This window comes from Gymnoscopelus braueri (assembly GCF_963280865.1).
Source record: "Gymnoscopelus braueri genome assembly, chromosome: 3".
Classification (NCBI taxonomy): domain Eukaryota; kingdom Metazoa; phylum Chordata; class Actinopteri; order Myctophiformes; family Myctophidae; genus Gymnoscopelus; species Gymnoscopelus braueri.
The window spans coordinates 25919401-25946891 of NC_137612.1; the positions used below are offsets into that span (position 1 = coordinate 25919401).

The following is a 27491-nucleotide window of genomic DNA, read 5'->3' on the forward strand; positions in this document are numbered from 1 at the left end:
CCTAACCTCAAAACCACACCCACCTGGGCGAATCACCTGGAAAAGAGGTTCTTGCCTCTCTATCTTGGCTTTGAGGTGGAAAATGAGTGACCCTAAGGCTGTCCAGGTTCGGTATAGGGTAGGGTGAAACTAGAGCCAGAGTGGCTAGGGCTGGGCGATATGACTTCAAATCAATATCAGGAATATTTCAAATTTCGCCATATTTATTTTGTTTATAGCAGATCTACAAGACCACAACGAGTTGCAATGCGACACATTATTAGTCGATTGTAAAAACAAATCGATGAATTGATATATAAGGGGAAAAAAACCCTTCTTCTTGATTATTTTATTAACCTACATGAGCAAAATTCAGTCCATTATTGGTCCTACTCCTAAATATCTGTTTTGATATATTTTCGGTTAATCGCCCAGCCCCAAGAGTGGCTGGAACAGCTGCAGGGTCAGCCCAGGCACTGATTTAACCCGAAGGTAAACACTCAGCGTGGCCGGCGAGCTCCGTTAAGGCCACCATGCAGTCGGCAGAGCAAACAAAGCACACAATGGTATCTTGGCACCGGTGCCCGCAGCTTAGACACAATCTAAAGCAGTTGCACAAAGGCTATCAATTTCAACCCCCTGTTGAAGAATGACTCATGGTGGATATAGCCACCTAAGAAGGGCAGCAGTCGCTTTTCTTGATCAAAGAGCAGAGAGATACACAATAATAGGATCACTTCTGTATGGTGATTAATCAGAAAATATAATTTATGGTTCAATCTTTTGCAGTAGCCCAAATAGGACTTTTATAGAACCTTGTTTTAACCATGTCCGTCAGTGAAGACATCACGGAATAAAGTGGTGCTGATTTGTTTATTTATGCAAGCTGTGGCTGGTCATGTATCCTATACACATTAATTCTGGCATCCCTATTTCCCAAAACATTTTTTAAAAATAGATATAGCAGATCTACAAGCTCACAATGTGACCCATTATGAGCTTGTATATCAGCTATTTTTGACCAAGTATATTGGGCTTAACTGGTTAAACGTGATACCATCTCTGATCTCTCTGAGAAAGTTAAGCAGTGCTATCCCTGATGAACAGCACCAGGGTTTTGATTCTGTTAATGCCTGAGGCTAAATCTGTCTCTTTTATTGTACTGTTAAGAGTATTAGATAACCTGGATCACTGGAGATGCATGAGGCCTATCTGGCCTTCCTCTTTGCAGTACAGCTGCTGTGGGTTTGACCAATTGTCCTCGATCTACACACCACAAATAACTTACTGAAACGCTATGGATACAAGACATTTATTGAGAACTGATAATGACAATAAATGCTGAACTTAAATTTACATCCAAGTTACTCTTGGCCTACTGGATGCTCACTCACACTGAGGTGTCACTTCACTAGTTGGCCCAATAGCTGCTAAATATGTAGTTATTTTTAGTAGTAGCATTAAGTTTAACTGAGTCAATTAATTAGCAATCCAGCTGTGTAGGCAGTACAAGGCTTTTATAGTCAAATGTGGCATTCTTAAGTTATAAACAGTATGCGTAAAATAAAACTACAAAGAACATAACTGGTTTGTTCTTTGTACCAACACTGGTATACTAGTATTTTCCCTGGCAGCAAGCAGCCCATCACCAACTGCTCCCTCAAGATCCATACAATCTGGAATTCACTGCTTTGCAATGAGTTGCGCCAAGTCTACTGCTACAATAACTAGATAAACTACCGCAATAAAAGTGTGAGGGAGAAGAAATTGAAAATGTATTACTCCCACTGAATCAAGGTGAAGCATAACACTATAGAGAAATACGTAACGTTGGAAACAGCACAACTGCGATTTAGTGGCATCACCTTGGAAACTATTGGAAATTGTTGAATCAGTTAACTTATTCTTGTGCTGTTCAAATACAGTTTCTCTTACAGACCAAAGGACATTCATACATTGTTGTAAATCAGATTTAATGGTCCAATCTATTGCTTTTGTAGAACATTTGCTACTTTGTTTTCAATTGAAAATGCCATAGCTATAAGTAGATTCAGTATAAATAAAACAATATTTATCCTAATGCTCTAACTTGTGGTCATTTTAAGAGAAATCATGCCTTTAGTACTTAAATAAATGCCATCTTTATAAACCTGCCAAATGCATTGCCAGTTATATACAGTCACACATTGCATGAAATGAATGCAAACATGCAATAAAAAAAAGATGATTCAATGTGTGGTGTGATAAACAACTCTACAGAGCATTGCTTCTCTATGTGGGGCCCGGGGACCCCCAGCGGTCCTAGGGGTACCAGGGAGTCCCCAGCAAAATTGAATATAGCGTCACAATCATTTTAACCACTTTAACTATATTTAAACGTTGGCTATTCAGATATACAAGCTCACAGCGTGTGTTGCTTGTAGATCTGCTATTTTTGAAAAAACTTGTGCAAATCTTTGAATGTATATTCATTTTTAAACTCAAATCTTCACTTTTAGAGGTCCCTGAAACATCATGTTTTAAAGATTGGGGGGGGGGGGTCCATAGCCAAATACCATTTTGGGCGCCCTTGACATGAAACAGTTAGAGAACCGTTGCTATGGAGAAAAGAACATTAATTTTAATACCGTCATGTCCAATATAGGTCAGATTTTTCATACCTTGTTGAAATGCAGTGTTTGCTTTCTATAACCATACATCACTGTAGGCACTTAAGCTTTATGGAACAAAATTCACTAGTGACAAGGCGCCATCTTGTGGAATGTCATAAGAACATTATTCGTGGGTTATATGCAATGCTAGAATACAGCTACAGCCTACAGTGTTTGTGCTGTGATCATTAAAGTCAACAATGTCCACGGAATTACACATGGATTCTTTATTCTTACTTTATTTCCATTTAACATTTAAACTTAAAAAAATATTTCAGTGGTTAGCACATAGTAGTAGGTCCCTCCCTGGATACCAAATTGTTGACCATATAGCCAGTGCTTAACTTGAATTCCCCCCAAATCCTCAAAATGAAATACAATAAGGCCGACACCAGGTTCACTGCCAGGTGCCCATAATAATTTGAATGAACTAACACAGTGGTTCTCAAAGTGGGGTCCAGGGACTCTAGGGTGCTTTTAGGGGTTCTAAATTGACCTTTACAAGTCTGTAACTCTGACAGTATAAAATACCAAATGGACCCTAACAGGTCCATTTGGTTCCACTTGTTTACTGTCAGGGTTAAGGGGGGTCCTTGAAATTTGAAAGTTTGAGAACCACTGATAACTTAAAGCTTCAGACGAAAAACAAAGTTATTTGTGGTACACAATTCACTGTGCTTCATAACCCTCCGTTTTCATATCATTCAGTCCCAGATCTTCGTTCTGCTCAAAAGTGCGGGTGTATTTCTCGATCTTCATCTCGGGGTCAGGGTCTGGGGCATAGACGTTCTGGATGTAACTGTTACCGGCCGGGTCGTCCAGAACCAAGTGGACAGCCATTTCTCCGGCCATGATCTTGTCAAGCTTCTCCCCGAAGAGCTTCAGCTTGTCCATTCGGTCCCCAAAGCTGCTGTCACCACACATGAATGGGTTCTTGGAAACAATCACATTCTTGATGTCAGTGAGCAGCCCTTCCAGGGTGGTGAACTTGCCTCCCACAACCGCCATGCCCAGCTCGAACTCCAGCTCGGGGATGAGCACGCTGCACGTCTCGGACTTCAGCAGGTCTCTGGACATGTCCGAAGGGTCGGTGAGGCGCAGGGTGATCTTTGTGCCCAGTTCCTCCGTGGCCCCGCCAGACTTCACCTCGTTGGTCCTGTGTCCGCACTCGTCACAGTTGGTGGCCATGATGATGACCTCCTTGAAGTGGGGGATCTGCACCAGCTTCATGTTGGTGGAGGCGGGCGCGTTGCACTCGGGACAGTTAGTGTTGAACTGCAGAACCTCGTTACGCATGCTCTCCAGGTCGTTGCCACTGGGCTCCTCTTCCAGCTCATCTCCAGCTGCGATCCCCAGCTGCTCGTCCTGCTGAACGGTCCGCTTGAACCGGGTGACGGTGAGAGCCTCGTCCTTCTGGGGAGCCACTGGGTTCTCCACGAAACTGTTCCCGGACGGATCCTCGATGATCAACGTGAATTCGTCCTCCACCTCTTTCAGCCGTTTCAACTTCTCGATGAAGTCGTCTATTTTCTGAGCAACGTCGGGGTCCGCGGCCCTCCTGGCCTCCTGGTCCTGCTCCAAGCCGACCACCGCCCGGTCCAGGAGGCCCTCGATGGTCGACAGGGAGCCTTTCTGCGTGTTTGCGGGGATCTCGAACTCGACCTCGGGTATTCTGGTGGTCGCGCTGTCCGATTTGACCACCTCTCGGTTCAAGTCCTGCTTCGACTGCACTTTCAGCGTGTAGCAAATACCTTGGTCCTGTATCCGCCCGGCGGACTGGATCTCCGTGTTGGACCAGTGGCAGTGTGGACAGCTGAAGGAGCTGATGATCACCTCCTTGAAGAAGGGGATCCTGGTGAGCAGCAGCCTGGTGACGCCGTTCTGGTAACAGTTCATACACAGACTCTCTATCTCGCTGGGAAGAAAGTCTTCGTCGTCCGCGCTGATATCCTTGAATACATTCGTGCTGCCCCCCCGCACGCTATCCTCCGTTATCACCGACATTATTATTACTCCTCTCCTCAAAACGTACCCTTTAAACGGCTCGAACTGCCTGAAAGCGCTGTCTTCTTTTCGCTGGGAGATATTTGTCTAGAACGTTCTGGTAACAAACAGACTGCTACGCACGTTGCTTCACTGACAGCTACTTCCGGATACATTTTTTAACCCTTGATATACCTCTTCGGCGGAACTCTTCTTCACAACACTAGACTGCCCTCTACAGGAGAGGGGGGTTACTGCGCAAGCACTATTTACCTTCAAAATAGCTGGACACCAAATATGGTATTCTATGCTGTATACCATTTTATCTGATATTGTATATACACTATTATTTATATATGTCTATAAATTCCAGGAATCTCTGTCAGTATGTCTCGCTCCTGCCCAAATATGGACATGACTGATGTCATAGTTCTGATGAATCTGACGGCATTGATGATGAAGGTTTTCTGACATCAGTTTTGCCCAAATATGGAGTTCCACATGATAACAGGAAGGCCTGTACCCCATCGGTGCCGCAAATTTAACATTTTCTAATAAAAAAACAGCCATCAAATATTTTTACTTCTTACCTCCTTCAAAACCGCCATAAAAGAGCACCTGTCTGCAATTTGCAACTGGTCCTAGACAAGTCTTCCAAGCTTGACACCAGCAATGATCATTTTAGCATCATTGTATAATTATACCACTGTACTCTTAACTCTTTGTAAACTGTTAATAAAGTATTCAATAAATCAATGAATCTGAATTTGTCTCTATGTTACAGTTACCCATCTGCAGTAAAAGGGACAAATAATCTCCCACCAGAAGACTGTCTGTTTAAATTCTTGGTGGACAACCATAAGGATTCTGAGGACCCTGTCCAGTGTGTTAACTGTGACCCGGAAAGCAACAAAAAGGTACCGATATGAAATACTCCTCTATAGCCTAAGCTTTTGTAAATGTTGAAGTTACTACATGTAAGTTCCAATCCCCACTTTTTCCACTCTCTCTTCGCCTGTCTTTCTCAGTCTCATTCTCTATTTGTCATGATGTTAATTTTTTTTGCAAAAACATTCTGCAAAATTAGCTGATCCACAAGGTCACAACACGTCCCATTGTGACACGTTGTGAGCTAGTAGATCGGCTATTTTCCACAAAGCTATTCAGTGTAGACTAGAGGGAAAAAAGGAGGTGCCTAGATCCCTGGGGGACTATGGTCAACTAAGTATATATGGTTTAAGTTGCTAAAGTAACAAACTGGACATTATACTAATACATCTCTGTCAATCTGTCTGTCTGTCTGTCTGTCTGTCTGTCTGTCTGTCTGTCTGTCTGTCTGTCTGTCTGTCTGTCTGTCTGTCTGTCTGTCTGTCTGTCTGTCTGTCTGCCCCACCCACTCGGTGACAGGAAACAGTTGTGATGTACTACTGCAATACTTGTAGCCAGCCACTCTGCGAAGCCTGCAGAGAATCAACTCACATGGCCAGAATATTTTCCCTCCATGACATCGTACCTCTGGCCAAACGCACCAAAGCAAGACACAGGAAGTGCTGTGAGTGCCACATGTTGGGATATATTATTCTGGGCATATCATAACAGACGAACATTCAGAGAAAATAGGCAAACGTTCAGAGAAAATAGCAGATCTACAAACTCATGTGTCACAATGTGACACGTGAAAATGTTGTTAGCCTGTAGATTGGCGAGATGTAGATGTTGTTAGCTTGTAGATTGGGTGTTTTTGGTGAAGGGATTTGGTGTAGAGGGAAACATGATGGGACCAATAATTATAGATCCCTGGGGAACGCTGTTCAACAAAGTAGGGTTAAGTGGTTAATTACAAAGTTACAAAAGCAAATGTGTTTACTTTCGTTTCTTTTGTTATGTTGTATAATAATTTTCTATGTACTTTCACTGTAAACATTTGTACTTGATTGTCTTTGTCATGCCACTACCAACCCAAATTAGCTACATAGGCTACAGGACAGCCATTGAATTGAATTGAATTGATTTGAACTGTGTTTTCTCTACAGCTCTCCACCAGGAACCATACATTCTTTTCTCAACAGAAAATAAGTCAATGCTTTGCATTAAGTGTTTCAGAGACATGGAAGTGTGAGTAAATAGTTTATTTGAATCATATGGCACTATTCTATTCTATTCTATTCTATTCTATTCTATTCTATTCTATTCTATTCTATTCTATTCTATTCTATTCTGTTGCATTGTTTTTGTTTATCACAGGGAGAGCCGGAAACACTGCATTGACATTGAAACAGCTTACATGCAAGGCTGTGCGATATTGGACCAGACAGTATTGGTGAGCCAGTCATGACAATTTCAATTAATAATAAAACCATGACACATCTAATAATCAGTAAAAAATAAATACAATGTTGGCCTGTGATTTCATGCTCAACAAAGTATGTGATATAAGGACTGGAAGGTTGCAATTTAAATGTAGAGCAGAACTGGAGTGGGACTCTCTGGCCACTTGGTTCATTCCAAGCCATACTTATATACATCTTGAATCTTTTAATTTGAGAAGCTCTTTAAAAATAAAAAAAACAGTTCATTTGTACAAAATAAATGTCCAATAAATAATTATTTGGACACATTCCACTGCCACTGTTACTTTATTTCTGCACTTGACTTTTATTAAACACTCTTGCACCTCGTCCATAAAGTACCTACTTATTTTTTGTTAGCAATGGATCAGTGTATAGCCTACAGGATAAGTAAATGTAATGTCTTTTAAAGTAATGTCTTTCTGTGATTAATGTCTCATGATTCTCCTTCCTCGACAGGCAGTGATGGAGCTTCAAACTTCAGCTCGAGAGGCTATTGTCATGCTCAAGGCTGATATAGGAGAGGTGTGCCTGAATATGAAGGAAGAGGAGAATGCAATCTGTACTCTGTTCAGCAGCTTGCAGGTGAGGTATCACCTCTGGGAATCAAAGCTGTGATGTACACAAAATTACATAACTGTAAGTGGGAGAGGCTTATTGTCATCAGCCGAGAAACGCAGGAGTCTATGCAGAAACGTATACAAAACTATACCTTTATGTGATTGACAAAACATGATCAGACTCATTGTATTGTCCCATTTTGCTACTTGCAGAAAATGTAAGACAATATATCTTACATTTGCATAATGCCATATACAGTATAACCCACGTCTCATAGTAGCAATGGAAGTTCTTCACCACTGGGTGTCTCTGTTGGTCTTATTGAGAAATGAGCAGCAACATAGGTCTTGTATATAATGAACAAGCCACATGAGGGAACCAACCCCACACTGTGAAATATGTGAACTTTTTTTTTTAACAACAATGTTCATTTGTTCAATGTTCATGTTCATTAGAAGTTATTGTGCTGGAGGCTATTTTCACTGCAGGGTAGGCTAATGAATGAAATACATTGTTTCTATGCTCTTAACTGACAGAAGAAACTAGCTGAGAGAAAGGAGATTCTACTGAAAACAGCGAAGAGGTAAATTACATATCTATCTATCTGTATAATTTGTATATATTTATATCATATATATATCTAGACCTATGACAATGCTCTTTTGTTACCATGATGCCAGGGTCACAATATTTACCAAATGGGATGCTATTATTCTGCTGTCACAGGTCTTGTGGTGGGGTTCTTCTTCCATTGTGCTTTAATTTGCATTATGCTTCAAGGTGATGAATAGAACCCTAGTTGGTTGAGAATAATCTCTCCTCTGACCACACTCATTTGTGGGGAGAGATTTCCATTCTGCCCCAAGATGAAAGAGGTGGTTATACACTATTAAGCTTGACTGGCAGGGCAGCACAACAGGGAGGTCAAACATTACAGTACTACCTACCACTTCTGCATGACTGTGTAGTTGCAGCTTATGGTCATCTCAAATGAATGTAGTATAGCCAACCTTAAAGTATATACTTGATGAAGTTCAAGACCAGCAGCCAGTGACCTCAAAACAAGAGGTCCCAGTCCTGCACTGTAAATAATAAAACAAGGTCTAATAATAGCATGGCGCCCATGTGGATTTTGGGACTCCACGTGGCCAGTCTGTGATGTCAGTTGTCTATGACGTATACATATGATGTATGATGCCAAATCTGGGAAAGGTTTCACCTCGATCTGACCCCCGTTGTCTTCCATTTTAAATTTGAAAACATTTCCTCTGAGACACTGCATTTTATGAGATTAGCCACGGACAGACAAACAAACAGATCAATTTGTAGATGGCTGGCATGTATTATGACCATTATGGGTTCATTTAATTGTCCCTTTAAGAAATCTGTTATAGGTGCAAAACAGTACACTTTCTCAGGTACAATGTGTTTTAGGTCTCATGTTTCAATGTTTGCTGCACATTGGAGTTGAACCCAGGGTATTCAACAAGAATTCAATCAGTGTACAAAGTGGACCTTTGAAGCAGTTGCTACTTGCTAGCCACCTACATGACATTTCTTGCAGTCCTTGTTTGGGATTGATTGATAATGGTTAGTTAGCAGTGGACTTTGCATGAAATTGTTCCATGTTTTGCATTGCATTTCTCATGATGACAGACACAATTATACTTTTTAATTTCCCAGCAAGCCATGTTTTATTGCAAAGATTGTTGTACAACTCGTCTAGAATCGTTCTCTTAAACTTTGAGAATGTACATGTACTAATTGAAGGGTGAGGCTAACATAATCAGGAAATCTAAACATGCTAGTGTGGTACACATCCAAAATCCCACTGATAGATTCACCATATCAGTGATTTTAGGCTGGTAGTACAAGTAGAACAGTAGCTAGTTATTTGCCAACATTTGAGCCATGTACATTTTTCAATACTTAGCTGCCTCTGCTATCACAAGACCATGAAATTACAATAAATCATGTTTAATTTAAAGTTACTCTATACGGCATGTATCGTACCTTTCCGAGGCTGGAGAGATCTACTGTACCATCCCCAGCCAAATTTAGTTTTACAGTTAAAATATAAATAATACTGCTTTAAAGTCTTATTGGCTGCTAATATGAATAATGTACAGTAGTCAATCATTCAATATTAATAATGAAATGTGCCTCTCTGCAGAGAAAGGTGTTATCAAAGGAATATTGCCCACCTCTGATATACATATAGTGCACATTCTCTTGTACAATACTGTAGTACAGTATAATGCTGGGGGACAAATGACAATTCAAAATGTGATCTTTACAGTCCGTATCTGTAAACTGTAGTCCTGTTACAATTTGTATCACTGTTTTGAGTACAGAAGTCTCTTGGTCTGGGGATGGAAAAATGAGTGATGTGTTGTGAGCTTCTAGATCTGCTATTTTAGCCAAATGGTTGGCCTATTTTAGCCAAATGTTTGCATGTTATGACATGCCCAGAATAGGGACACTAGGGTTCATGTGGTTAAAATGAAGGTTGTTATCCTGACACAACAATGTCAGGGGCTCTCACTTCATCTCTGTAGTCCTTCAAATCATTCTCCGTAATTAGGCTCATGACGGCTCAAACTTTATGGTGCAGTTTGAGCTGTGTATGGCCACACAGTTGTGGGTGAACAGGGAGTACAGGATGGAGGGGGCTGAGTTACTGTACACATCCTGGGGGCACCCTGTGCTCAGAATGAGTGTGGAGGAGGTGTTGTGCCAATCCGCACCACCTGGGGTCTGTCCGTCAGGAAGTCCAGGATCTAGTTGCACCGGCGGTGTTGAGTCCTAGGTCTCTGAGCTTGGTGACAAGTTTGGAGTGCTGAACTGTAGTCACTAAACAGCTTCCTGAGTAGAAACCCTTTTGGAGCGCTTGTTTTTAAATGTGTGTCTGTCCCGAGTCCATTTTTACAATCTCAGAGTTAAACTTGCACTCCGTATTTTACTGTGTGTGTGTCTGTGTGAGTGAGTGGTGATATCTGGTTGCACTCTGGGATCTTTAATGAGATTCTTTTGTGCCCTCCATCTCTCTCAACCCACTGCCTGGAAGCAGCCACTAGGCTGGGTTCCCGGAAGGGTGTTAAAGGCTATTTATATGTCAGAGTCTAGTCTCTATGTGTCCGGCCCTGCCTCTGTGACAATATGTTTGTTATAGGAGAAGACAGATAGATTGGGTGCTGGATATACAGAGTGTTTGAGATTGTGTGTCCACTGTCCACTGCCGGGTCCCCTGTGTATGTCTGAGATGATAGATAGTACAGGCGTCATGTTACATTATTTCCGTGTTTATATTTGCAGTCAACACGAGGAGAAGGAGCGGGCGCTAAAGGAACAGCTCTCCCACCTTGCTGCCCTCATACCAACCCTCCAGGTAGTACACAGTCAAATTTAACTCAGAGGATGAAAAATGGACCTGTAAGAGTCCATTTTCACACTTCCATAGTTAAACTAGGAAAATGTGCTCCTCGGAGCACAGGTCTCCAGGCCAGATAGCTTATTGTGGTCCAGCAAAGTTTGGAATCCAAGGGAAATTGATTTGGATTAATATGGTTAATGATTGTAATATGGTTCAAGAGCTAAAGGCCAAAACAGGAATCTGCCTGTAGGGCCACCATGAGGCATGTAGGGTGACATTTCTTCCATGGCCTAGTGGAAGTTTCATGACAATCGGACGCTGCGTTCATGATTTGAGGCATTTTGTTCACAACGGGCCACTCCTGCAAACTTTTGGGGATAAATTGAATCTTGACCTTCAGGTCAAAATGTGTGTCAAACCAGAAACAGGATCATATGAAACATCATGTCTCACCTAAACACAAGTTCCAAATGTCTCAATAGAAGAGCAGGGAGACAAAATATAACCACCCCAATTGTTTAAGTTATATTGTATTAACATACTCCATAGAGATTGGACAACATTTTAATGTATTCATAAAAAAAAAGTATTGTCGCATAGTGCCGCTTTAATAAGTAAATACAGTAAATGATTATAAAAAATCACACCCTGTGTGAAGTGGGCGGTGTCTTCCTAGCTAACCACAATACATTTATTGAAACACTCTTTATGATGGACAAAACCATAACTTAAAAAAAACCAATATTTGGTTTTTTTTTAGTTATGGTTGCTTATATAGGGCTATGCACATGTGTCATGTGACACTGGCCAATCACAGTCCTGAATAGATTGTGATTGGCCAATCACAGCGCAGGATAATTGTACACATTTCCAAACCTCACTTTTAGGGGCGGTTTCACTGCCCAAGATATTTGTACATTTTTCCAAATCTCACTTATAGGGGCGGTTTCACCGCCCAAAAATCACACCTAGTGTGAAGTGGGCGGTGTGGTCACAGTGGTTATCACAGTGATGGAAGAAGTGATGGAAGAAGTGATGGAAGTGATGGAAGAAACCATAACTTAAAAAAAACACGTTTATGTTTTTTTTTAAGTTATGGTCCTATTAATGGGCTATGCACATGTGTCATGTTTCCCTAGCCAATCACAGTCCTGAATAGACTGTGATTGGCCAATCACGGTGCAGGGTTAGGGGGGTACATTTGTGGCCAATCACAGCGCAGGATTTGGTGTGCAAATATCCAAACCTCACATATAGGGGCGGTTTCACCGCCCAAAAATCACACCCAGTGTGAAGTGGGCGGTGTGGTCATCACAGTGGTCATCACAGTGATCATCACAGTGATGGAAGATCACTTTTTTTTAAAATTGATTTTTTGAAGTGCATAGTCCTATTTATAGGTTATTAATGTCATCATGTGTCTCGCTAGCCAATCACAGTGCTGAATAGAGTCAGCCAATAGAGTCAGCCAATCACAGTACAGCTAGGGGTGTACTAATGAGCCAATCACAGTTCAGAGAATGAGGTGTCCCAACCCCACTTATAGGGGTGGCTACACCGCCCAAAAAGGGATCATCAGTATTCTTTGAGACACACATCCGGGTTTTTGACCAATAAGCACCTTTGTTTGACCCGGACTCCGGGTCAAACAAGGAATCACGTGACGTTGATTCCCTTCCCCTATTCGCTCATACTAGGACTGCCTACAGTATGTGTAGGCAGAAGAATAAATGTCATCATCATCATCATTGCTATCATCATCATTATAGACTAGGCTATTTTGCACGTATGCCTGTGTGTGTGTGCCTTGAGATTTTAACTTGCCCTTTGGTGTGCCTTGGGCAAAACAAGTTTGAAAGTCACTGCTGTATTGAATGAAGGAAAATGAAAATGCAATTACTGCACTCATTTTATTGATTACTGTCTGTCAGTCTCCCATAGTCCTTCCAATACAGCCTGTTTGACATTTAACATTCTCTTTTGATGTTTGAAGGTTCACCTTGTCACCTGCTCTGCTTTCCTAAGCTCAGCCAACAAGTTTGAATTTCTGGACATGGGCTATGTGAGTATGCTCAGAAGGATAAAAATGTGATGACTTTGTCGTGGGCCCCAGTCCTACTTAAATCGATAAACTTGTTTATTCCAGGACAAGTTCCCTTGACTCAGATAAAGTTATCAGCTAGACCAAATTGTACTCTAAATGGAGGCTCTTCATAATGTCTTGGGTCACTGAATCATGCCAGGATAATCTTGCTTACACAGCAACTCATGGAGCGGCTGAAGGGAATTGTGAAAGTCCCTCATCGACTGAGACCAGTGCAAAGCAGCAAAGTGAGTGTGTGACGTGTGAGTGTAAATCTGTTGCAGATTATGCATTATCTACTGAAAATTGTAATCAATAATAAAATACGAGTAATCCACTTGAATAATAAGTATTATCTCAATCCAAAATCAATGTGCAGTTAAAATAATGTTATGCTCCAGTTTACAGAAAAGTTTACAGTGTGTGTGTGTGTGTGTGTGTGTGTGTGTGTGTGTGTGTGTGTGTGTGTGTGCGTGCGTGCGTGCGTGCGTGCGTGCGTGCGTGCGTGCGTGTGTGTGTGTGTGCGTGTGCGTGTGCGTGTGAGAGAGAGAGAGTCCGAGGTGCTGGACCGATAAGAATCAAACTTGGGGCACGTTGCCAGTAGGCCAGCCTCATGGTGGTGCTATACCAGCCTGCATTATGTTTTGGCCTATATTTCTTGAACTATTGGTTGTACAATTGAAAACATTATCCCTGGAATCCTTGGATTATGACGCATCCATGAAGCCATGTACTGTAGGCCATGCCCATTTCCGCCTTCAAAACATACTTTTTCCTACTATACTACTCCCTATTTTCTCACAAATCACTATAGCTACACATTATCTCTGGATTCGTAACTCGTGAGATAAACATGTATTATATCAATTCTTTATCAGTATGGAATCCATACTGATTGGTTATAATTGGCTTCCCATTATGTTTGCGGGAGGGCCATTGTTACAACAACAAAATGGCAACATTTTGTAATGCATTGTCTGATCAACATCAAACTTCAATCACATATTAAGGGGCCTGTAAACAACACAAAGCCAAAAAAATCATCTAATTTCACTAACCCTAACACATTCGACAAAATATCACTGTTTGTTGCAGAAACATGATCCCCCCCACCAAATTAGGTTAACATGATCTTGTGATGTCATGTGACAATAGTGACTAATAGCTATTTGATATTCCATACTGCTCACCTGTAATTGGCTACCAAAATTAGTGGGGGGGGGGGGTATTTGGAATCGCATTTTGAGGGCCCTCTATAGAGCGCACCTCGAAAACGGCTTTCAAAACGGCTTTATGCCCATGCCCATAGTGGGCACCACAAATGTGAAAAGTTTAACTGTACAGTATGTCATAGAAAAGCTATTTCCTCACGCCCTGATGGCTACAACCCACGACTCACACAGCCCTGCCTGAGATAATGTACTCTGTGGAGCACATCGTCTTCTAGTGCCATTATAAAAGCAATTTGTTTCAAGAGGCATTGAAAATTTGTGGTACATTCCAAATGTATATTCCAATGTATTTACATCGAGGTTGTAAAGTCCTCCACACATCCTCTTTTTTCCCACGTCAATTAAATCCACAATAGTTCACAAAATATGTATTAGCCTAGCTTTCAACCCTAATTTATACTTTGTTGAATGGCCCTGTCACTCACCAAATGCACATGGTATTTTTTCACTTGAAAATCTGGCATCTTTCTGAGTAAAAGTAATTCATAATTCATAGACAAATGCCAAATTTTCAAGTGAAATCTGGATAGACTTTAGTATAGTTGACTGTGAGTTGTGACAGTGCCCTGTCTACTGTCAGATCAACACAGACTGTGAGTGTCTTGACCCTTTACTGTTGCTGGGAACACGCCATCCACCCTGTGTCACTGTGACTTCATCCAAAGCAGCTGCAACATCCAGTGCCGCTGCAACTTGGTAAGATCTAACTGTTTTTGTTATTGTCTTAGGATGTATTGTATTGTATAATTTTTTGAGCATGTATTATATTATTGGATGAGATAAAATATGTCTAACTATTGCATGCCAGCCATTAGGAAATATGGACACAACATTTTCCAAATTTGGCACCTCATCCACACCCACTCACCCACCACACTCACTCACTCACCCAGCCACCCTTAGCTCTAATACCAACACAGGCCATTTCAAATAAGCTCCTGGCCATTAGCCTTGTTGTGACACAGATGGAGTATGCTTTAGAATATACTCATACAATAATACTGTAAGTTATATCCCTCTTTTTTTTTCTTTTCCCCCTCAAAACGAAACAAAAAAAATGCCATCTAATGAATCCAATGATTAGAGAAAAGTATACAATCAAACAAGAAATTACTGCAAAGCAACAAATCATAAGATCAAGTCATGTATTTATACTGACCTTTACATGCTCCCCCCCCCACACACACACACACCTGTACCCTTTTAACCCCCCTGTGCCTGTCTTGAGCAGAGGAATTCCTAGTATCCTTTTATGAAATAGGACCATTAACGTTTGAGCCTCTCATCTTGAATTCCAGCTAACAATGTCATTTGAATATCTACTTTGAAAGTCTTCCAAGTGCCCGCATACCTCTGACCAGAAAATGTGACACTTTCAAATGCTCAGATGTGAAAATCCCCCAAAGGGTTTTGGGTGTACAGTGGATAGACAGTGATAACCACAGCAAGAGGAAAGGAGGCGCCGCGCTGAGCCCCAGAATGTATCTGTTATGTCCATCTGCTCATAAACTCTGGCCTTTGTAGTGTTTACGTAACTCACCTTGTTGAACATGGTGAGGGGCTTGGAAGGTGGCAGGCTCCATTCCTGCCCCCAGCCATGCCAGAAACACAACTAAAATCTGTGAATGGATGGATGGGTGCGTAGATGGATGGATGGATGTGGGGAAAGGTGGACGATTCATGGTTGCTGGAAAGAGATGTTTTCAGCCATAATCACCCTGGATCTGACTGTATGATATATGGTTCTATAATTTGGTTTGTCCATACTGGACGTCATATCTGGAAGTTGTTTGCCTAAATGAAATCACATGCAGCCATTTCAAAGGCATTTCCAGCAGATACATCAGGAAAGGTTGAGAGAATGAACAACCGGTAATATAAACAAACAGTATAGCTATTTCAAAATGGGAACTAGTTGAAACATTGCTTACTGTTCATATGGGTTCATATGGTTAATAACAGTAGATCCTCTCTGTCTGCCTTCATGTGGACACAACTGACATACTACCCCTCACCAAGTCTCACACCATGCCAATGTCGGACAAGAAGTGGGCAGCGATTGGTGGTGGGGCTGCCGGCTGACTGACTGGCTGGCACTATTTTTATCAGAATTTCACAGAACTCTCCAGGATTCATCTGGAGGAGGGCACAGACAGCAGTGGTGGGGGACATGTTGTTCCATTTCACTGATGCCACTGCTTTAGCTAATGACAAAGTCTTTAGACTATAGATCACACTCCTCACATGGTTACACACGCTCAATCACACACACACACACACACACACACACACACACACACACACACACACACACACACACACACACACACACACACACACACACACACACACACACACACACACACACACTCGTTGCATGTGCCGGGCAAGGGAGCAGGGACAAGTACCACAAGGTAAAGGTTGTCTTTTATTTTATTTTATTGTGTCTTTTAGGGCAATGTCTATGTCTATGGTCTTATTAAGCAGTGGCAAGATATAGAAGAGATGAGAGCAAGAGGAAAGGAGGATTTGTGACAGAGTTTGTGACTGAGATTTGAATCAAGAATGGCATTGGGCTTTCCCTTCTGGTTGAGTATTTGGGTATGCTGTATACTGTACCTTTCCTTTCATCATATTGAAAAAATGGAAAATGGAATAGATCAATCTCTGGGGAAGTGGCAGCTCAAGTGGTTTATTATATGAAGTGAATAGCTACCTGTTGCATCAATGGTGGGAGTAGGATTTGGATATATCACACATATGTTGTGCTTTTTAACCAATACATTTGCCATTACACACACTGTACCCAACATTTCTGTTCTATTCTGCGTTTTTTGTCTGAGGGATACAACTTTTGTGCAACTGGTGCTAGAATCTCGTCAATTAATGCAGCAGACAGGGATTGGCAGCAGACTGCTGTGTTGGCACTATTTTTTATCAGAATTTCACAGAACTCTCCTGGATTCATCTGGAGAGGCTTACATGCAGCATGGTTGGGTAGTTTTGTTTCACACTACTGTCTTCTCTGCTTTAGCTGCTGACAAAGTATTTTAATTGGTGTCCCTGGATGTAGACAACCTGAGCCTGGTTGCTTAGAGGGATGAAACACATTATGGAAGGGTGAGAGAGAAACTCTTGTATATCAGCCAGATATCATAGAACTGCTCCAGGGGTTGTACTCTCTTGGGAAATAGACCATGGGGCATAAGGGCAAGGTGGAATCCAGGTTAAAATTTATTTGTGAGACATTTTTCTGTACATAATTTCCCTTCCTGTTGTTGAGGGATACTGACATGTTTTTGACCTGGCTGTAGGGAGAGCATTTTATTTAGTGTGAACCAATTGTGGTGTTGCTGGTGTGGTAGTAGATTGAATTAGGATTTCATCCTATACATCTGTTGCGTGGACAAACATTATTTTCAGCTTCTCAGACAAATCCTTTGTGTGGGTGTGTGTACCGATGGACCTGGTGTGAATCCCATGTATTGTTACAGCTTTGCAGTGCAGTCTTCAACTTCAAGTATGAATCATTTAAGCTGGTGAAAACGCTGGAAAGAGAATGTGTAAACCCAGTGAACGGCTCAGGTTTCACTCAGGAGTCACAGATTTAGTCTGAGAACGTATATCCATAAGCGGAGAAGTTTTATATCTATGCTAACACAATTATCAAGGGCTGGATTCTACCTCTTTTTAAAATCTAACCACTTAACCTGATATTATGTTTCATTTACCGGGGTCTATGCATGGTCCCCTATTTTCCCTCTAGGCAAGGCAAGTTCATTTGTATGGCACATTTCAACAACAAGGCAATTAAATGTGCTTAACACAAAACATCCTTAAAATAAATTTAAATAAATACAATTACTGTGCAGAAGAGAAAGAAAAAGAACACAATATAACTCGGCAAACAGAACAGTCTTTAGCTGTGATTTAAAAGAAAAAAGAGTGGCAGCACACTGCATTATTCTGGGAGTTTGTTCCAGATATTTGGGGCATAAAAACGAAATGCTGCTTCTCCACGTTTAGTTTAGATTTTAGGGACATAAAGCAGACCTTTACCAGATGACCTGAGAGGTCTGGATGGTACAGTAGGTAGACCTGTGTCTCTCTCTCTTTCTGTCATTGGGGTAAGGTGTTTTCTCTCCACTCCCCCAGGTACCAGGCCGAGGGGCTATCCTTTTACCACCCTGGCCTGGGCGGGAGGGGGGTTTCACCCGGGCTACATTTCTGGGCACATGTAACATGTATAAGTCCTGAAGAAGGTCACAGATTGATCGAAACGTTGACAGTAATAAAAATACAGCAGAGCTTTTGCAGCATTACCAGTGTTCAGACTTTATTTCTTCTTTATATTTCTGCCTGGGCACACCTCCAGCAGTCACGTCACTGTGTCATCCATATACAGCATACCATGCATACCATGCATCCCATTGGGATGCACTCCAGGATGACATGGTCTGCAGTTTGTTCCTCTGCGCCACAATCACAGGTCACACTCGGAGCCAAACCCAATCTGTGCATTGATGAGCGGAAACGCCCGACGCCGGTCCGGAGGCGATTAAGCCCATGCCAGGGAGATCTGTAAAGACACTGTTACAGTAGTCAAATCTACTGAAGTTGAATGCCTGGACAAGTTTTTCTAAATCCTGCTGAGTGCTGAGGCATAAGTCCTATAATCCGTGATATATTTTTGGTGATAGTAGGCTGACTTTGTGATTGTGTTAATGTGGCTGTTTAAATTCAGGACTGAGTCCATGACTACACCAAGGTTTTTGACTTGCCTAGAGGTTTTAAACATTCCCGACATCAAATCTCGTCACCGAAATAAATTGCCTATCTACAAGCTCAAAGTGCAATGCAACGCTGTGAACTTGTAGATTGGCTATTTTTAGCCCATTGTTCGCCTATTATGCCATTCCCAGAATAGGGACATTAGGTTCAAGTGGTTAATACATATTTGGAGATAAACTTTGCAGCTTCAAGTCGGAATATCGGGAGCTGACTCTTTAACAGCAGTACCTTGAAAAAAAAACTATCCGACCACCATGCCTATATATGGTCATGCGCATGTATGGGACCGACCAACTTCAAACTGTCTGCGTCTGCGTGCGCATTGGCGATGAATCGAGGGAGTGCGGTGCCCGGCGTCAAGTTGTTCGGATAGCCGGTTGTCTAGAACTGCCGAGCCGACCGATATGCCTATATATAGGCATATATTGACATCCAGTTGTCCAGAACCACTAATCCAACAAATATGCCCATATATGACATATATATATAAGTCATATACTGATGACTTCAGGGATCTCCATACTGTATATGGGAATTAAAGGGACACAGACAGACAGACGGGTACAATACGTACTCTAACAATGGGTATCCCAACTTGCATTGTTCCCGACTTGCATCGCCAATCTGACCGATATGCCCATATATAGGCAGATATGGAGATCCGTTTGTACAGAACTGCCGATCCAACCGGTATCATATACTGATGACATCAGGGATCTCCATATATGGGCATAAAAGACAGGTCTCTGACAGAACAGGTCTCTAACAATGGGTATTACAAAACACGGTGTGGCATGCCTTCACACTTTCATTGTTTCCGACTTGCATCGTTCCTGAGTAGTTGTACTAATTCCACTAGTATAACCTTTTCATTATTTATTTACTAACAATTATTTACTTAATAATAACTAACCTGAGGCGATAGTTAACTCCCTTTTTTAGTTTTAAAGGGATAGTTCACCCTCAAAATGACTTTTTTTCCTATCGATTACACACCCCATGGAGACTTGAATTCATGGACATTTTTTTGTTTTTGTCGCATTCCTAAGTCAATAATTTGATGACCGGTGGCGGCTCCGGTAGGAGACTCAAAGTGTCAACTTTGAGTCTCCTACCGGAGACATTAGCATCTTTCCGCCGGTCATCAAATTATTGGCTTAGGAAAAAATCTCCATGAATTCAAGGCTTCATGGGGTGTGTAATTGATAGAAAATACGATTTTTTGGGGGGGTGAACTACTCCTTTAACATCTCTCTTCCTAAATCAGGCTTCAAACCTCCCTCTCCATGTGGTGCCGCTCACCCTCCCTAAATGAAATGGCACTGGGCTCGGCTCTAGGGCGACGGCCCACCTCTCACCGCTACATGTGCACCGCGGTCCTCCCCGCTGAAGGAAGTGAAACCCCTTTTACGGAACACTGCCGCAACTATGAGAACGCATACAGGGTAAGTGGTATTTGAATGTATGTGCAGCCGGCTTGCAGTGCAGTGCTCACACTGTGTGTGTGTGTGTGTGTGTGTGTGTGTGTGTGTGTGTGTCTGTCTCTCTGCCTGTCTGCCCATGGGGCAATGTTTGAGGAAGTACGCCCTTCAGGAAGCAATTCAAAATCCTATGAAAAGGAAACCTTGATATTCTGAACGGTTTTGGCAAGGCCGCAATACAGGAAATTGATCTTGAGCCGTCTGTCTGTCTTGCGCATAATTCAAGGACAGCCCGACTGATTGACGTGTGTATCACCGAGGACACAAGGGTGTGTTGTGTTGAGTGTGTAATTTGTTGGACCAGCGGTTGTCCAGAACCGAAAATTCTGAAATCTCTGTATCTCTGTCTGTCAGTCTGTGTCCCATTTAATGTGACGTGTGTGAGTGCGCGCATGCGTGCGCGCAAGACTGCATGTGGCAAAAGGTGTACAGCACAGCTAGGTTTTGTTCATTTGTGCATCTCAGACTCTCCAGACAGAAATCCAGAGCCTGAAGGACCAGGTTCAGGAGTTACACAGAGACCTGACCAAACATCACTCCATCATCAACACAGACACCATGGGAGAGGTCCTGGACAGGTCTCTTCACGTCGACAGCCAGATAGCCAGCCAGTATTCCGCCGTTGAAACAATGAGGGCAATGTTTGAGGAGGTACGCCCTTCAGGAAGCATTTTAAAATCCTATTAAAGGGAAACCTTGATATTCTGAACGGTTTTGGCCGCAATACAGAAAATCGTTCTTGAGCCTCCTGCTCACCCTGAAAATGACTTGACCAGTTTTTGGAAAACAAAGGGTACCCCTAAAGTCGTGCCACCAAAAAACAGGCAACCTGGAGGTGAGGTGTGGCTGTTTCAGCCCAAGTTTGTTTCGTATTTTCAGCACACTCTGGTGGACAAATTTGTGTACAGTGTGAGATAATACTTACATACCCTGATACACTGACATACGACGGAATATAAATTATGCACACACACTTGCGCACACACACACACACACACACACACACACACACACACACACACACACACACACACACACACACACACACACACACACACACACACACACACACACACACACACACTTTAAAAGACTAAACAGAGACAGCCTCATTGCAAAAGTTATGCACTCGAGTTTCACATGGCTCAACAAACAAGCTGCCCATGGAAACCAGTACACATCTATTAGAATGAGGATGCAAACAACAATGCTACTGTAGCCTGCCGCTGGAGAGCTCAGCTGAGCTTCCTCACATTTGCAACAAGTGCCTGTCGATGAAAGTCACACAGCACATTCAAAATATCAAGGTCTCTAGGTTATGTCATCATCATTTTGCCTCATGTGACCTGCTGTAGCTTGAGAGATAGTGTCTTCACCTTGTGCTACACTCTGTCATAAGCAGTGCATTGGTTCTCCAAAATAAAACCTCAATCATCTACCCTACAATCCGCAGATTGGCTGAACATGTGTTTGTAATGTGTTTGTAATGTGTTTGTACAAGGGAATGTGTTTGTACCAGGGAAAAACAAACTGCGCATGCGTATGCACCGCTCAACTAACTCCAAACTTTTCACAAAAAATCCTCAATATTCTGCCTCCCAGCATACCTGCTTCCCATACCGTTACTGTACTTGCAGGATGTACAATTATATGAAACGCATTATGCCCAATACTTATGCAAATCACTTCGCCAGCTCGCAATTTACTTCCGGGTGGTTCTTTTAACAGCCAATCATCATCATCTGCCACAAAACCTCAGCACCTTCGTTCCCCTGCAGAGCACACAGAAACAAGCGCTGCCTTGGTACAGACCGTACAGTACAGTACAGACCGTATAGTACAGTACAGTACAGTACAGTACAGTACAGTACAGTACAGACCGTACAGTACAGTACAGTACAGTACAGTACAGACCGTACAGTACAGTACAGACCGTACAGTACAGTACAGACCGTACAGTACAGACCGTACAGTACAGTACAGACCGTACAGTACAGTACAGTACAGACCGTACAGTACAGTACAGTACAGTACAGTACAGTACAGTACAGTACAGTACAGACCGTACAGTACAGTACAGTACAGTACAGTACAGTACAGTACAGTACAGTACGTACAGTACAGTACGTACAGTACAGTACAGTACAGTACAGACCGTACAGTACAGTACAGTACAGTACAGTACAGTACAGACCGTACAGTCCAGTACAGTATAGTACAGTACAGCACAGTACAGTACAGTACGTACAGTACAGTAAAGACCGTACAGTACAGTACAGTACAGTACAGACCGTACAGTACAGTACAGTACAGACCGTACAGTACAGTACAGACCGTACAGTACAGTACAGTACAGTACAGTACAGTACAGTACAGTACAGTATTTTTTAATTAATTTTTTTATCCCATGATTTTGTACCCCCATACGACATTTTCTTTGGGGGGTTAGGGGGGGGTACTAGAATTCTGCCCGCGTAGCGGGCAGAACTTCTAGTATAATACAAATACAGCCGAGGCCTGCATTCTGAATAAGAAAGACGGAACAACAGACAGTCCCATATTTCGGCACAAGCTGTTTTCAACACCAATGATTTGATTGTCTGCTATTCAGTCTTTTTTCATTCAGTGCGCGGGTGTCATCTGTATCATGAACAATCATGCTGTAGCATACAGTAAAACCATTATTCCTTTGTAGATCTGGGATGAGACGTTTCAGAGGGTCACCAATGAGCAGGAGATCTACGAAGGTGAGTCTTCAATGATATCTAACATTCATGTCCCTTGAGCACAGTTTGACCACTTATACCCTAAATACTTTGCTGTACATCAATAGCGAAAATAGCAGATCTACAAGCTCACAAAGCATTGCAGCACAACACATGCTATTTTCATAGAATGCTTGCCTATTTTCACCAAATATTTGTCTATTATCGCATGCCCAGATTAGGTTCTGTGGTTCCCAACTCATTTGATCTCTTTCAGCGTTCTCATTTCAAGTCAGATTTTATACATAGTCAAGCACAATATACTTTTTTTTGCTTTTGTTATCCTCAGCCCAGCTTCATGACCTGCTGCAACTGAAGCAGGAGAACTCCTGTTTGACCACCATCGCCAGACAGATTGGCCCCTACATCCTGTCCATCGCCAAGGTCAAGGAGCGTCTAGAGCCCAGGTGCTGTATGGTGACCGGCATATAGTCGCTGTCGGGTGGAAACCTTGTATGTCTAAAACCGTTCCTTTTTCGTTATTATTTAAAAAACATTTAACGTCGTGTCACGTAGTGAGCTTGTAGATGAGTTATTTTCACTACTTTTGCAGGTTAGCATTTCCCTTTGACATGGTTCGTTCTGGTTCTTGTCAGATCGTTCATGTACCTGATTGTACGTGGAAAGAAACTTTTTTGCAGTTTATTGCAAGTAGCTTTGAGACTGCATAGCCGTTTTCCATGCGGCAACATCTCATTATAGGCGAAGACGTATAAAAGGTCATAAATGTAGTACAACCATTTACAGTTATATCATAGGATGCTTGATTTTAAAGGATCTACACCATGAATTAAAAAATAAATAAAAATTAATATCATATTATATATGTCCCTCAAACGTTTTTCAAAAGGTTTGATTCTAAATCAAGCCTCAGATATACTCATTCCAACTAACTTCTCTCTGGCTTATAAAGCACTTTCACCTGCAATACCACATTGTCCTGTTTGGCACGGGCGCTATTGAGCCAGTTTGTATGCATGTTATCTCCTGGTTCTGTGTGGAAAAAGAAAAAAAAGAAAAAAAAAAATATATATATATATATATATATTTTTTTTTGTTGGAACTTAAAAAACGGGAGTGATTGTACCCTGACGTGACGTCACGTCAGGGTGCAAATCAGTTTGGCCTGTTTTGAGACCAATGAAAACCCCAGATTTGCTGTGAAAGTCTGAGTGTTCAAACTGGGGTATTTTTGGGGATAGAAGAGAGGTAGGGGAGACCAAAAACACACAAAAAAGAATAAAAAGTAAAAATTCATGGTGTAGACCCTTTAAGTTATAAACTAATTGTACAGTAACTTTTGTAATTATCTGATGTCTCCTCCTACGCTTTCATTTGTTTCTATCTGTGGATGTGTGTTGATTTTCTAAGATTCAGTCTGTATTGAGTGTTTTGTCATTTGGGATGATTTAGCTGTGAACTCTCCCTCATGCCTCTTGGCATATGGAGAGCTGTTTCTCGCCTACCCTTTTTAACTGTTCCAAATACTGAAAGGATCGTTTGTTCCTTTTCAGCTTTTCTAGTTAATATTAAGATATACAGTACTGGAGAAAAACTTGATTCATTCACTGTGCCACTCACAGGCTACCAAAGTTTAATATAGCCATTATTACAATCATCAAGTGAAATATGCCTTGACCAGATCACTAGTTTTGCATTGGAATGGAAGGGCTTTGCTGAGTGCCAAATCCGATCCACGTTTGTCATGAGCCAGAGCCCATTGGACTCACTACTCACTACATCCCATTGCCTGGAGAGACAAGTATAATGGTATATCACACATGTTATGGCTCTGTTCGTCTTGGCACTTACAGTGAGAGTCATAATAACATTTGGATGTGTATTATGCTGATCTTTGAGCAGCGTTCTCCAGATGAAAGGCCCCTATTACTTTAGATAGCATAGAACTCCTAGGGCAAATACATGCTCCTTTATGGGCCCATATTTTCTTGAACAGCTGTTTTAACATTTTTAATCAATAATATACATCAGGGGATGATATATAAATCTGTCTGTCTGTCGGTCTAATGATCAAGTTGAATGATGAGTAATAAGCTTAAATAAAACCAATTTAATTATGAAGTATTTTTTTTATCATTTTGCATAAACTGACGTACAGGTTTGTTCTTATAAGAAAGACAGATTCCTCTGAGTTGGGCTTGATGCTCTTTTCCTTCTGTATGGAATACTTTAATATCATCAAAGAAAGGGGTTCATGCTGTGAGAGGAATGAATCTTTTTTTGCCTAATTTAAATATTAAATTAAGCCCAGTCAAATTCAGATCCTACTGTATATATTTTTACCCCATTGCGTTCCATCAACATCAGCTAGAAACGTGTTACTAATAGCAGCGGCTTGTGTCTGCAGTGCATACGCTCCAGTCCAAACTCGACCCTCATTATGTCAGGCAGGCTGAAGGCAAGTAGATTATGTTTTTGCCCTTGTTTTTTTTGTCTGTTTAGTAGTCTGCAATACAAGTGTTTCAAGGGGAGTCAAGCATATTTGACCTAAATGGATTGTTTTTTACTTAGGCTACTTCAATGGAAGCAACTGGCGTTTGCTGCTGTATTATCTATATAAAATTATAGATAAATTATAGATATAATAGATAAATTACTCAAATCAGGAACAAAGAAACTTTGTCCGGGACAACCCTATATTATTACTAATAAACTCACTTGAGGGAGTAGAAAACCATTTGTACTTGGCAAATTATGCAATGTGTCAGTCAGTTGGCAAGTGCATGTACACATACAAGCTGTTAATGACAGTGTATCTTTGTTTTCATGAGAAATGCCCAACGTAATTAGATGCAAAGCTCCTAATATGCCAATATGGCATCAGTTAAATATTATGCCGGCCCTGCTGGTCCAACCAAAAAGGACGTTGGTCTTGTGATTTCAGTTACAACATTTGATTCCGCTCAGCATATCAAAACTTAGTGGAGCATTTCTTGCTTTTCCCAAATGGGCCCTGTTTTCTATTTCAAGAAGAGTTGAACAAGAGCTGTAGAAACAGACCTACTCACTCACTGCTCAATTAGTTACACTCAACAATCTTATTAGCACATCTGTGAATGTTTTTGATAGGTTTCAAGAACCTAAAGAGCATCATGATGACCGTACAGAAACTATGTTGAAAATCTATGAAGACAGCACCAAGGAAAACCAAGACAGGTATTTCCTCAAAATTAAAATGCAAAGCAAAAAAAATAAACAGCTCCTTACATTAATTTGTTTGTAAAGGACCATATCGGTGGTCTGGCATGTTATTAGCTATGACTCACTTATCACTATACTATTGCTGTTGACCATTTTCCAAAGCATATTGTGGCTTGTTTGGTCTTCAAAGAAGCCAGTGCTCTCTATTAATTTCAGTAGGCCTACACATGACTTATAACTGAAAGTATAACTTGCAGGGACTTGCTTGAGAAAGATAACCCAGGGTGCTTGGGTGACACAGTGGTAAAGTACATGCCCCACCACCGTGGAGTCTAGGAGTTTGAATACAAAAAGAAAGGTAGAGATAGATAATCCAACACAAAATTGATATTGGGCCATTATTGTTTGTCAGTTATGCTATCGTTGTATTTTGATTCACTTTAAAGCACAGATTGATTTGAATCTTGCCAAGAATAATTCCTTCTGTAATGACTGTTACAAATGTGTGTGTGTGTGTGTGTGTGTGTGTGTGTGTGTGTGTGTGTGTGTGTGTGTGTGTGTGTGTGTGTGTGTGTGTGTGTGTGTGTGTGTGTGTGTGTGTGTGTGTGTGTGTGTGTGTGTGTGTGTGTGTGTGTGTGTGTGTGTGTGTGTGTGTGTCTATATCTATATACATATATTTATGTACAATATATGTCCGAAGCAGTGAGTAGACAAAGACATGTATGCCCTTTAAAGTTAAAAGAATATTGTTGAAGTTACTAACAGAAGCTCTTGGCTCTATTGAACCAAGACCTTCAGTTAGTAAAATCTTTTCTTTGAAAATAAAACATTATGCTTTTCATGTTAACATTAGCATTTTCATAATGAATGTGTTGTTTGCTGGAATGGAACCCTTCATATATACCTTTCTGTCTCCTGGCAGTGACAACCAGACCTGTGCCACAGACCATGGCAGGAACAAGAACAACCGCTCACTGATGTTAGAGTCGGAGGACAGCTCTATCAAGTCCAATGATTACCACTGGTCGGGAAGACAGAAGAGCCTTGTAGAGACAGCCAACCACAATGAGATGCCTTCATAA

At 41.5% G+C, this 27491-nt stretch overlaps 2 protein-coding genes across 2 annotated transcripts in view; one reads left to right on the forward strand and one right to left on the reverse strand.

Moving 5' to 3' along the window:
- rnf207a (ring finger protein 207a) overlaps positions 1–27491 on the forward strand; it is a gene marked incomplete at both ends in the record, with an annotated part of 28826 nt that extends 1335 nt beyond the window's left edge. Inside the window, 17 exons of the mRNA XM_080423489.1 lie at positions 5398–5530; positions 6021–6165; positions 6647–6728; positions 6858–6933; positions 7421–7546; positions 8059–8105; positions 10838–10910; positions 12889–12957; positions 13158–13226; positions 14791–14906; positions 16589–16624; positions 20269–20446; positions 20948–21133; positions 23178–23229; positions 23537–23654; positions 26338–26424; positions 27332–27491. Coding sequence (XP_080279615.1) covers positions 5398–5530; positions 6021–6165; positions 6647–6728; positions 6858–6933; positions 7421–7546; positions 8059–8105; positions 10838–10910; positions 12889–12957; positions 13158–13226; positions 14791–14906; positions 16589–16624; positions 20269–20446; positions 20948–21133; positions 23178–23229; positions 23537–23654; positions 26338–26424; positions 27332–27491 — 1753 coding nt within the window. The remainder of the gene's footprint in view (positions 1–5397; positions 5531–6020; positions 6166–6646; positions 6729–6857; positions 6934–7420; positions 7547–8058; positions 8106–10837; positions 10911–12888; positions 12958–13157; positions 13227–14790; positions 14907–16588; positions 16625–20268; positions 20447–20947; positions 21134–23177; positions 23230–23536; positions 23655–26337; positions 26425–27331) is intronic.
- On the reverse strand, positions 1302–4763 carry LOC308080158 (zinc finger protein ZPR1-like). Its single transcript, XM_080421936.1, has one exon. The coding sequence runs from the start codon at positions 4632–4634 to the stop codon at positions 3300–3302; it is 1335 nt and encodes a 444-aa protein (XP_080278062.1). The 5' UTR covers positions 4635–4763; the 3' UTR covers positions 1302–3299.